The sequence below is a fragment of the Heteronotia binoei genome, chromosome 1 (genome assembly GCF_032191835.1).
Source record: "Heteronotia binoei isolate CCM8104 ecotype False Entrance Well chromosome 1, APGP_CSIRO_Hbin_v1, whole genome shotgun sequence".
NCBI classification, from domain to species: domain Eukaryota; kingdom Metazoa; phylum Chordata; class Lepidosauria; order Squamata; family Gekkonidae; genus Heteronotia; species Heteronotia binoei.
Window position 1 is genome coordinate 268,694,755 of NC_083223.1, and position 12,734 is coordinate 268,707,488.

Below are 12,734 nucleotides of genomic sequence, written 5' to 3' on the forward strand. Positions count from 1 at the left end.
TAGAACCCACTGATTTGTCTTCCTGGCGGCCCATGGTAGCCATAAAACTCTCCTCCAACCCTCCGTTTCAAATGAATCCACTTTCTGCCTGGTGGTTTTCTTCATTCTCCAACTTTTCAGTGGGTTGAAATGAAATCAAAAGAGTTCCCAGCTAAGTGTTAGGAATAACTAGGGGTGGAATTCTAGCAGGAGCTCCTTTGCATATTAGGCCACACACCCCTGATGTAGCCAATCCCCCAAGGACTTTCAAAAAAGAGCCTTGTAAGCTCTTGGAGGACTGGCTACATCAGGCGTGTGTGGCCTAATATTCAAAGGAATTCCTGCTACAAAAAAAAAAAGCCTTGGAAATAAGGTACAAAAGAAGCCCGGATTCCCCTCTGTGGTTCTGCTTAAAGTTGGTGCCCCCAGTGGAAGGCACAGTTTGCTGTAGTGGTTAAGTGTGCGGACTCTTATCTGGGAGAACCGGGTTTGATTCCCCACTCCTCCACTTGCACCTAGCGGAAGCTGCTTTGCATATTAGGCCACACACCCCTGATGTAGCCTATCCTTCAAGAGCTTACAAAAAAAGAGCCTTGTGGAATTCTAGCAGGAGCTCCTTTGCATATTAGACCCCCCCCCCCGATGTAGCCAATCCTCCGAAGAGCTTACAAAAAAGAGCCTTGTAAGCTCTTGGAGGACTGGCTACATCAGGGGTGTGTGGCCTAATATGCAAAGGAACTCCTGCTAGAATTCCACGCCTGGGAATAACTTTCTGACAGGTAGGCCGGAAATAGGTGGCCATCTCAGGGCACCATCAAGCCACCCCGGAAGAAAACTGGCCAGAAAAGGAGAAGCCGGGAGCCTCCAGATAGCGCACGGCCGGCCTCTGGAACACGAACGGGCTGTGTGCGCCCTGGAGGAGCTTCCAGAGCACTCATGCGCCTGTCAGCTGCTCCCCAGACACTTCCTGGCCATCTAGACTGCCGGGGAAGCGCCTTGAAGACACCTCAGAATGTAGGTACCACTTTGACAGTGGGGCCTTTCTGAGGTGGCTTGGATCCGGCCCCGGATTGGCTGTACGCGGGACAGGGATGGCAGGCAGATGGGCACGTGTGTGTGCGCTTTTTTTGATCTGCCTGTCTCCCATCCCCAGGGCGACTCAAACCTCCTGTCTGTTATCAGCGTTAGAGCGGTTCCTCAGTGGAACAGGCTTCCTCGGGAGGTGGTGGGCTCTCCTTCTTTGGAGGTTTTGAAACAGAGGCTAGATGGCCATCTGACAGCAGTGTGGATCCTGTGAATTGGGCAGATCATGAGGAGGAGGGCAGAAAGGGTGTGTGTGGAGGAGGTATTTGTGACGTTCCTGCGTCATGCAGGGGGTTGGACTAGATGATCTGAAGGTCCTTTCCAACCAGTGCTTTTTTTTGTAGCGGGAACTCCTTTGCATATTAGGCCACACACCCCTTCTGTAGCCAGTCCTTCTGGAGCTTACAGTAGGCCCTGTATGAAGAGCCCTGCAAGCTCTTGGAGGATTGGCTACATCAGGGGTGTGTGGCCCAGGGATGGAATTCTAGCAGGAGCTCCTTTGCATATTAGGCCATGCCTCCCTGATGTAGCCAGTCCTCCTGGAGCTTACAGTAGGCCCTGTACAAAGAGCCCTGTCAGCTCTTGGAGGATTGGTTACATCAAGGGTGTGTGGCCCAGGATTGGAATTCTAGCAGGAGCTCCTTTGCATATTAGGCCACGCCTCCCTGATGTAGCCAATCCTCCTGGAGCTTACAGTAGGCCCTGTACGAAGAGCCCTGTAAGCTCTTGGAGGATTGGCTACATCAGGGGTGTGTGGCCCAGGGATGGAATTCTAGCAGGAGCTCCTTTGCATATTAGGCCATGCCTCCCTGATGTAGCCAGTCCTCCTGGAGCTTACAGTAGGCCCTGTACAAAGAGCCCTGTCAGCTCTTGGAGGATTGGTTACATCAAGGGTGTGTGGCCCAGGATTGGAATTCTAGCAGGAGCTCCTTTGCATATTAGGCCACGCCTCCCTGATGTAGCCAATCCTCCTGGAGCTTACAGTAGGCCCTGTACGAAGAGCCCTGTAAGCTCTTGGAGGATTGGCTACATAAGGGGTGGTGGTTGTAACTTAATATGCAAAGGACTTCCTGCTACAAAAAAAGCCCTAATTACACTTTCTGGCTCTCTATGGCTGCCATCCCCAATCCCCATCTCCTGATTTCTTGGTTGGTGTCTCACCTTACTGTGCTCTTTTCTTCCCCACAGTGGGGCCCGGCTCTCTTTCTTTGCTACAAGAAGGCTCTGGCCAAAGGGAACACCCTGGTGTATGAAGCAGGTAAGTGGCAGCGCACGTAGGATGAGCGGACGGTTCATGGAGATCTTGACTACTACAGTGGGCGCTGTTGTTTCTTAGGGCTGCGATAATTGCTTGAATCGCTTGTGGAGACCAGAAATCATTTAGGCAGATTGAAAGGTGTCGCTGGTTTGTCCACCAGTGTATTTTTAGCGGTTTTGAAAATATTTCTAAATATTCAAATCCAGGACATACGAACATAAGAGAAGCCATGTTGGATCAGGCCAATGGCCCATTCTGTCCAACACGCTGTCACACAGTGGCCAAAAAAACCAGGTGCCGTCAGGAGGTCCACCAGTGGGGCCAGGACACTAGAAGTCCTCTGTTTTGCGCCCCCCCCCCCAGCACCAAGAATACAGAGCATCACTGCCCCAGACAGAGAGTTCTACCTATACCCTGTGGCTAACAGCCACTGATGGGCCTCTGCTCCAGTTGTTTATCCAATCCCCTCTTGAAACTGTCTCTGCTTGCAGCTGCCACCACCTCCTGTGGCAGTGAGTCCCATGTGTTGATCACCCTTTGGGTGAAGAAGTACGTCCTTTTATCCGTTCAAACCTGAGTGCTCAGCAATTCTATGGAGTCCCCACGCGTTCTTGTACTGTGAGAAAGGGAGAAAAAGACTTCTTCCTCTGCCTTCTCCATCCCAGGCATACTTTATTTATTTATTACTTTAGGTTTCTATCCCGCCCTCTCTGCAAGTGGACTCAGGGCGGCTAACAACCAGTTCAAACATCTACAAATACAGTTGAAAAACAATAAAAATACAGCTAAAAACATTTTGTGATGCTTATACACCTCGATCATGTCACCCCTCAGTTGACGTTTCTCCAAACTAAAGAGCCCCAAGAGCGTTAACCTTTCTTTGTAGGGAAAGTGTTTCAACTCTTTAATCATTCTAGTTCCCCTTTTCTACAATTTCCCCAGTGCTTTAATAGCATCTTATAGTAGCACCTTAGTGGAAGGGGAAAGCATCCTTTGTTGGGGAGAAGCGCACCATGAGCAGAGAGAGGCTTGTGAGATCCGATCCGAGGATTCATGAGAATGAAACGGAAGACGGGAAAAGCCATCCTGGGCCCCATAAAAGTGGGGTTTCCAGTGTGGTACCTGTGGGCTCATGGTGCCTGCCTACACCTTTCCTGGCATCTGCCAAGTGTTTCTAGAAAGTGGGCATAGCCGCGGGGCTTCTGCCTTGGTGGGATCCTGATTACCCATAGAGGTTGGATTGGCTGTGCAGATTTTTTTTTAAAAAAAATTAGAACAGCTGCCCTCACAGCACAAGAACCTTCACTGTTTGACTGAAGCGAAACTGCGGCGGCCATTTTGTGGCAGGCTTCGCCTTCTGCGGCAGCCATTTTGTGGCTGTGCCCACCATGCTGTGTAAGAATTCCAAACCTGCCCACAGGCTCAAAAAGGTTGGGAACCCCGACTGTAGAAGAAGGGTGGGACAAAAGTTATAGATAGATATGGAGCCCATCTTGAAGCTGTTTTTCTCCTCCCTCACCAGGTCTCCTCAGCCGCTATCCTGAAGAGGACGTAGAGAGCTTTCCCCTGCCTGAATCCGTGCCTGTCTTTTGCTTGCCCATGGGGGCCACCATCGAGAGCTGGCCAGCCGACACCAAGTACCAGCTTCCTGTCTTCTCCACCTTTGTGCTGACCGGGGCCTCGGGGGACAAGGTAGCGCAAAACGGCGGGTGGCGACTCTGGTGTGAAGAGGCTATGTAGGGCAGTGGTTAGATTGCTGGACAAGGTTCTGGGGAAACCCTATTCGAAAGCCTGCTCTGTCATGGAGGCTTGTTGAGTGACCTTGGGCTAGTCACGGACTCTCAGCCTAATTTCCCTCACAAGGTTTTTGTGAAGATAAAACAGAGAAGAGGAGAATGGTGTAAGATACTTTGGTTCCCAGTCGGTGGGGGGGGGGGGGGGGAAATGAGGAGGAGGAGGAAGGAAAAAAAAGAGGAGATGATGATGATGATATTGAATTTATATCTCGCCCTCTACTCTGAGTCTCAGAACAGCTCACAATCTCCTTTATCTTTCTCCACCACAACAGACACCCTGTGAGGTGGGTGGGGCTGAGAGAGCTCTCCAAGAAGCTGCCCTTTCAAGGACTGCTCTGCGAGAGCTATGGCTGACCCAGGGCCATTCCATTGGCTGCAAGTGAAGAAGTGGGGAATCAAACCCAGTTCTCCCAGATAAGAGTCTGCATACTTAACCACTACACCCAAAGTGGGATATAAAATAAATGATGGAGGAGGAGGAAGAAAAGTTGGATTTACACCCTGCCCTTCGCTCAGAGTCTCAGAGCGGCTTACGATCTCCTTTCCCTTCCCCTCCTCTGTGAGGGAGGTGGGACTGAGAGAGCTCTGAGAGAACTGCTCTTGAGAGAACAGCTGTGAGAGGACTGTGGCTGGCCCAAGGTCACCCAGCTGGCTGCATGCGGAAGAGGAGTGGGGAATCGAACCCGGTCCTCCAGATTAGAGAATAAAATGACTGTCTCAGCTAGAATGGCAAGCTGGCAATGAAGTAAACAAAACACGCTTGGGTGCCAGCAGCGTTGCACCTTGTAGTGGAATGAAGGGCATGGGTGTGGTCCCGTCCTGGCAGGATGTTTATCTGGCAATCGGGGTGGGGATGGCAGACAGACAGGCAACCAGACATTCATAATAACAAAGTGCTTCATTATTGTAATACTTGGAAGCCAGCAGCTTTGTGGCAGAGCATCTGTTTGGCATGTAGAAGGCCCCAGGCTCCGTTCCGGAATCTCCAGCTAAAAGGACCAAACAGCAGATCGTGAGAAAGACCTCTGAGAGCCCGTTTGATGTAGTGGTTTAAGAGCAGCAGACTCTAATCTGGAGAACCGGGTTTGATTCCCCACTCCTTCTCCTCCACATGCCGTCGCTGGTGTGACCTTGAGTCAGTCCCAGTTCTCTCAGAGCTGTTCTGTGAAGAGCAGTTTTCTCGGAGCTCTCTCAGCCCTACCTGCCTCACAAGGTATCTGTTGTGGGGAGGGGAAGGGAAAGGAGATTGGAAGAAGAAGAAAATGATGATGATAATGATGATGATTTTGGATTTATATCCCGCCCTATACTCTGAATCTAACAATTTCCTTTACCTCACCCCCCAACAGACACCCTGTGAGGTAGGTGGGGCTGAGAGAGCCCTTAGAGCAGCTGCCCTTTTAAGTACAGCTCCTACAAGAGCTATGGCTGACTCAAAGTCACATTGGTAGCTGCCAAGTGAAGGAGTGGGGAATCAAACCCAGTTCTCCCAGATAAGAGTCTGTGTACTTAACCACTACACCAAACTGGCTCTCGAGACTCTTTCAGGTAGTGAAGGGAAGGGTATAAATCCAGTTCCCCCCCTCCCTTCTTCCTGAGCTCCCAGAGAGCTGTTGCCAGTCAGAGCAGAAAAAGAAGAAGAGATTGGATTTATACCCCGCCCTTCACTACCTATAAAGTAGTTTCAGAGCATTTTACAATCTGCTTTCCCTTCCCGTTTTCACAACAGACGCCCTGTGAGGTAGGTGGGTCTGAGAGAGCTCTGACAGAAACTGCTCTTGAGCGGAACAGCTTTGAGGGAACTTGTGGCTGACCCAAGGTCATTCCAGCAGGTGCAGGTGAAGGAGTGGGGAATCAAACCTGGTTCTCCCAGATAAGAGTCCACGCACTTAACCACTTCACACAAACTGGTGTAGACAATACTGTCTTTGGCAGACCGATTGTCTGATTCAGTACATGGCTGCTTCATGCGTTCTAGAGCCTTCTCTATAAAGTTAAGGCTATCATATAATGTCAGCTGGCAAGTGAGAGTTGAGGCTGAGTCGACTTGCTTATGGTCACCTATTTAGAATGTGTATACATTTATTTGTTATATTTCTATCTTACCTAGATAGAAGGAAGAGGGGAGGTTTCAGTTGTGGACGTTCTGAATTTTACCTCAGTCCCCTAAGCCCCTTTGTTTATTTTCTGAGAGATTTCTCTGCCTCTTCTGTAGAGGCCCACTCCAGACAGCTTACAACTGAAATAAGAAACCATCTGCATAAAAACAAGCCATTAAAACAAGCTGTGGGAGATAAATGACATAAAATTACCCAAAAAATGTACCTCAGACCAGAAGGAGATTTGTCAAAACTTGAAAGATAAACCCCTAATTAAAAGGGCGGGTAAAAAAGAGGCGTTCTGGCTTGGAACCTCAAGAGACGGGTGTTACAAAGAGGGTGCCACCAGACACATCTAAGTCATATGATGCTGCCTTATACTGAATCAGACCCTGGGTCCATCAGTCAGTATTGTCTACTCAGACTGGCAGCAGCTCTCCAGGGTCTCAAGCTGAGGTTTTTCACGCCCACTTGCCTGGACCCTTTTTAGTTGGAGATGCCGGGGATTGAACCTGGGACATCCTGCTTACCAAACAGATGCTCTACCACTGAGCCACCGTCCCTCCCCATTTTTACCATATCGACACCTTGAAATGTGGGGAGAGGATCTACTTAGCGTCTGTTTTCTTAGTTATCTTAGTTCTGTTTTCCTAGTTATCTTTTTTTGGCCACTGTGTGACACAGAGTGTTGGACTGAATGGGCCATTGGCCTGATCCAACATGGCTTCTCTTATGTTCTGATTTCCCAAGGTTCTCTGCCTTGGTCCCCTGGAGGCACTATGGGAGAGGCTCAGTGGTAGAGCATCTGCTTAGCATGCAGAAGGTCCCAGGTTCAGTCCCTGGCATTTCCAGTTAAAAAGCTCAGGCAGTAGGTGATGGGAAAGACCTCTACATAACACCCTGGAAAGCAGCTGCCAGTCTGAGCAGACAATCCTGTCTTTGATGGACCAAGATTCAGAATAAGGCAGCATCATGTGTACCATAGGCAAGTGTCAAGTTCTGTGCAATTCTCATTAACTCAGCCTCTTGGATGTAATTCAGATAAGGCTTTATTTAAATGAGCATCATGTTCACAGTCAAGTCGTTCTTTGTTAGTACTGACCTAACAGGGTCGAGCAATACATTTGTACCTTACTCCAGCCGTTAAATCACATACGCAACTAGATGCGAACAGAGCATGGAAAGAAAATTTTAAAAGTATTCTTAGACAGTTAACACCTCCCCCCCAGTACCAAAAGTTACTGTCTCTGGCCATGCAGATAACAGATGACCTTCACAGCTGCACTGAGGAATGTATCTTAGGTCACAGAGAGGCCTTTCTGTAGCCAGGGTAGAGAGAGTATTTATGATATCGTTTCAAAGACATATTACACAGACTTTGTGCAGCAAGCATGGCTACACAGAAGTATTTGATTGAACTGATCTCAGACCTACACAGGAACATTAGCTCTGGGGGATGCATACAACATCGGTAAGAACCGGTTCTTGGCAGCAAGTATGTATGTGCCAAGCCTGGTGTTATCTGCCAACCCCTACCTGCTTGTCCATAGATGTCCAATGCACTGACCCCCTACCTTCTCATCTCCAGGTGTACGGCGCTGCTATCCAGTTCTACGAGTCCTTCCCCCGGGAGCTCCTCTCCGAACGGCAGTGCCTGTGGCTGAACCTCCTCACTGTGGTCGACCGACGCCCCATCACCAGCAAGTCGGTGCAGACCCGCAAGAGCATCTGCGTCTTGTCGCACTGGCCCTTCTTCGACGTCTTCCGCAAGTTCCTCACTTTCCTCTACCGGTACAGCATCTCGGGCCCCCACGTCCTCCCGCTTGAGGCGTAAGTTGCTGGGTTGTGAGAAGGGGACTCACCTGTCGTTTCCTGAGCCTCCCTTTCACTGAATCTACCTACAGCTGATGGCCACAGCAATAAACAGCTTTAAGAGGGGATTAGATACTTTCATGGAGGAGAAGTCACAGTGACTGAGGAGAAACCTACACGTTCAGAGGCACTAACTAATGAATCCCAGAGCCAGGAGGCAACATCAGGGGAAGGCCTCAACCTCTGTACTCTGTTGCTGGCCCTTCGGTGGAACTGGTTAGCCATTGTGTGAGACAGGATGCTGGACTGGATGGACCCTCACTGGTCTGATCCAGCAGGGGTCTTCTGATGTTCTTATGAGGGGAAGGCCTCGGCCTCTGTGCCCTGTTGTTGGCCTTCCAGAGGAGCTGGTTGAGGCCACTGTGTGAGGCAGGATGCTGGACTAGATGGCCCCTCACTGGTCTGATCCAGCAGGGCTCTTCTGATGTTCTTATGAAGGGAAGGCCTCGGCCTCTCTTCCCTGTTGTTGGCCCTCCACAGAAACTGGTTGAGGCCACTGTGTGGGACAGGGTGCTGGACTAGATGGACCCTCACTGGTCTGATCCAGCAGGGCTCTTCTGATGTTCTTATGAAAGGAAGGCCTCAGCCTCTCTGCCCTGTTGTTGGCCCTCCGGAGGAACTGGTTGAGGCCACTGTGTGAGACAGGATGCTGTACTGGATGGACCCTCACTGGTCTGATCCAGCAGGGGTCTTCTGATGTTCTTATGAGGGAAAGGCCTCGGCCTCTGTGCCCTGTTGTTGGCCCTCCAGAGGAGCTGGTTGAGGCCACTGTGTGAGGCAGGATGCTGGACTAGATGGACCCTCACTGGTCTGATCCAGCAGGGCACTTCTGATGTTCTTATGAGGGGAAGGCCTCGGCCTCTGTGCCCTGTTGTTGGCCCTCCAGAGGAGCTGGTTGAGGCCACTGTGTGAGGCAGGATGCTGGACTAGATGGACCCTCACTGGTCTGATCCAGCAGGGCTCTTCTGATGTTCTTATGAGAAGAAGGCCTCAGCCTCTCTGCCCTGTTGTTGGCCCTCCGGAGGAACTGGTTGACGGCACTGTGTGAGACAGGAGGCTGGACTAGACAGACCCTCACTGGTCTGACCAGCAGAGCTCTTCTGATGTTCTTCTGAGGAGAAGGCCTTGGCCTCTCTGCCCTATTGTTGGCCCTCCAGAGGAACTGGTTGAGGCCACTGAGTGAGGCAGGATGCTGGACTAGTTGGACCCTCACTGGTCTGATCCAGCAGGGCTCTTTTGATATTCTTATGAGGAGAAGGCCTCAGCTTCTCTGCCCTGTTGCTGCTCGTCCTGGAACGTAAGAACATAAGAGAAGCCATGTTGGATCAGGCCAGTTGCCCATCCAGTCCAACACTCTGTGTCACACAGTGGCCAATATACATGAGTGTGTATATACATACACACACACACACACACACATATATATATATACGCACACAACCACACACACACACACACACTGTGGCTAATAGCCAATGATGGACCTCTGCTCCATATTTTTATCCAATCCCCTCTTAAAGCTGGCTATGCTTGTAGCTGCCACCACCTCCTGTGGCAGTGAATTCCATGTGTTAATCACCGTTTGGGTGAAGAAGTACTTCCTTTATCCGTTTTAACCTGACTGCTTAGCAATTTCATTGAATGCCCACGAGTTCTTGTATTGTGAGAAAGGGAGAAAAGTACTTCTTTCTCTACTTTCTCCATCCCATGCATTATCTTGTAAACCTCTATCATGTCACCCCTCAGTCGACGTTTCTCCAAGCTAAAGAACCCTAAGCGTTTCAACCTTTCTTCATAGGGAAGGTGTTCCAGCCCTTTAATCATTCTAGTTGCCCTTTTTTGAACTTTCTTCAATGCTATAATATCCTTTTTGAGGTGCGGCGACCAGAACTGCACACAGTACTCCAAATGAGACCGCACCATCGATTTATACAGGGGCATTATGATACTGGCTGATTTGTTTTCAATTCCTTTCGTAATAATTCCCAGCATGGCATTGGCCTTTTTTATTGCGATTGCACATTGTCTTGACATTTTCAGTGAGTTATCTACCACGACCCCAAGATCTCTCTCTTGGTCAGTCTCAGCCAGTTCACACCCCATCAACTTGTATTTGTAGCTGGGATTCTTGGCCCCAATGTGCATCACTTTGCACTTGGCCACATTGAACCGCATCTGCCACGTTGATGCCCACTCACCCAGCCTCAACAGATTCCTTTGGAGTGCCTCACAATCCTCTCTGGTTCTCACCACCCTAAACAATTTAGTGTCATCTGCAAACTTGGCCACTTCACTGCTTACTCCCAACTCCAGATCATTGGAGAACTGGTTGGCCACTGTGTGAGACAGGATTCTGGACTGGATGGACCCTCACTGGTCTGATCCAGCAGGGCTCTTCTGATGTTCTTGTGAGGAGAAGGCCTTGATCTCTCTGCCCTGTTATTGGCCTTCCAGAGGAACTGGCTGGCCAATGAGTGAGGTGGGGTTCTGGAATAGAGGGACCACTGTTCTGATCCAGCAGGGCTCTTTTGTTGTTCTTATTGGGGGAAGGCCTCAGCCTCTCTGCCCTGTTGTTGGCCCTCCAGAGGAACTGGTTGAGGCCACTGTGTGAGACAGGAGGCTGGACTAGATGAACCACTGATCAGATCTAGCAAGGCTTTTCTGACATTCTTATGAGGGCCCGTGGCGGAGAGTGGTAAAGCAGCAGTATTGCAGTACTGCGGTCTGAACTCTCTGCTCAAGACCTGAGTTCAATTCCGGCAGAAGCTGGATTCAGATAGCCAGCCCAAGGTTGACTCAGCCTTCCATCCTTCTGAGGTTGGTAAAATGAGTATCCAGCTTGCTGGGGGGAAAGTGTAAACGACTGGGGAAGGCAACGGCAAACCACCTCGTAAAAAGGCTGCCATAAAAACGTTGTGAAAGCAGCGTCACTCCAGAGTCGGAAACAACTGGTGCTTGCCCAGGGGACCTTCCCTTTCCTATGAGGGGAAGGCCTCAGCCTCTCTGCCCTGTTGTTGGCCCTCCAGAGGAACTGGTTGAGGTCATTGTGTGAGGCAGGATGCTGGACTAGATGGACCCTCACTGGTCTGATCCAGCAGGGCTCTTCTGACATTCTTATGAGGGGAAGGCCTCAGCCTCTCTGCCCTGTTGTTGGCCCTCCAGAGGAACTGGTTGAGGCCACTGTGTGAGGCAGGATGCTGGACTAGATGGACTCTCACTGGTCTGATCCAGCAGGGCTCTTCTGAAGCTCTTATGAAGGGAAGGCCTCAGCCTCTCTGCCCTATTGTTGGCCCTCCAGAGGAACTGGTTGAGGCCACTGTGTGAGACAGGATGCTGGGCTAGATGGACCCTCACTGGTCTGATCCAGCAGGGCTCTTCTGATGTTCTTATGAAGGGAAGGCCTCGGCCTCTCTGCCCTGTTGTTGGCCCTCCAGAGGAACTGGTTGAGGTCATTGTGTGAGGCAGGATGCTGGACTAGATGGACCCTCACTGGTCTGATCCATCAGGGCTCTTCTGACATTCTTATGAGGGGAAGGCCTCAGCCTCTCTGCCCTATTGTTGGCCCTCCAGAGAAACTGGTTGAGGCCACTGTGTGAGGCAGGAGGCTGGATTATATGGATCCTCACTGGGCTGATAACAGCAGAGCTCTTCTGATGTTCTTATGAAGGGAAGGCCTCGGCCTCTCTGCCCTGTTGTTGGCCCTCCAGAGGAACTGGTTGAGGCCACTGTGTGAGGCAGGATGCTTGACTAGATGGACCCTCATTAGTCTGATCCAGCAGCGCTCTTCTGATGTTCTTATGTTCTTACACTTTCAGTAGAACAAGGTGGGAAGATGGTGGGAGAGTGACAAGAACCAGACTCTAAATGGAGGACTATATTTCTATGCTCCACCCTAATTTCCCAGGCTGCCCCGGCCTGGATGGCCCAGGTTAGCTCGCTCTTGTCAGATCTTGGAAGCTAAGCAGCATCGGCTCTGTTCAGTGCTTGGAGGAGACCACCAAGGAAGTCCAGGGTCACTGTGCAGAGGCAGGCGACTGCAAACTGCCTCTGTTCATCTCTTGCCTTGAGAACCCTATGGGATCGCCATAAGTCAGCTACGACGTGACAGTACATTCCACCATCACCACCACTAGCCCAGCCTAGCCCAATTTCATCAGATCTTGGAAGCTGAGGAGGGCTGGTACTTGGATGGGAGACCACCAAAGCTGTGGTGCTGGAGAAGAATCTTGAGAGTCCCTTGGGCTGCAAGAAGATCATATGAACATATGAAGCTGCCTTATACTCAATCAGACCTTCGATCCGTCAAAGTCAGTATTGTCTACTCAGACTGGCAGTCGCTCTCCAAGGTCTCAAGCTGAAGATGCCTATTTGTCTGGACCCTTTTTAGTTGGAGATGTCGGGGATTTAACCTGGGACCTTCTGCTTACCAAGCACATGCTCTACCACTGAGCCATCGCCGTTCTAGCCTTGCTAGATCTGACCAGTGGTCCATCTAGTCCAGCCTCCTGTCTCACACAGTGATCAACCAGTTCCTCTGCAGGGCCAACAGTAGGGCAGAGAGGCTGAGACCTTCCCGATCAAATCAGTCAGTCCTATGGGAAATCAGCCCAGACTGTTCCCTGGAAGGTCAGATGCTGAAGCTCAAAT

The 12,734-nt window shown here is 50.5% G+C and overlaps 1 protein-coding gene across 1 annotated transcript in view; it reads left to right on the forward strand.

Moving 5' to 3' along the window:
- Positions 1 to 12,734, forward strand: part of DENND4B (DENN domain containing 4B) — a 96,462-nt gene that overhangs the window by 7,989 nt on the left and 75,739 nt on the right. Inside the window, exons 3-5 of the mRNA XM_060255759.1 lie at positions 2,251 to 2,320; positions 3,843 to 4,012; positions 7,804 to 8,045. Of these exons, the coding sequence (XP_060111742.1) occupies positions 2,251 to 2,320; positions 3,843 to 4,012; positions 7,804 to 8,045 (482 nt within the window). The remainder of the gene's footprint in view (positions 1 to 2,250; positions 2,321 to 3,842; positions 4,013 to 7,803; positions 8,046 to 12,734) is intronic.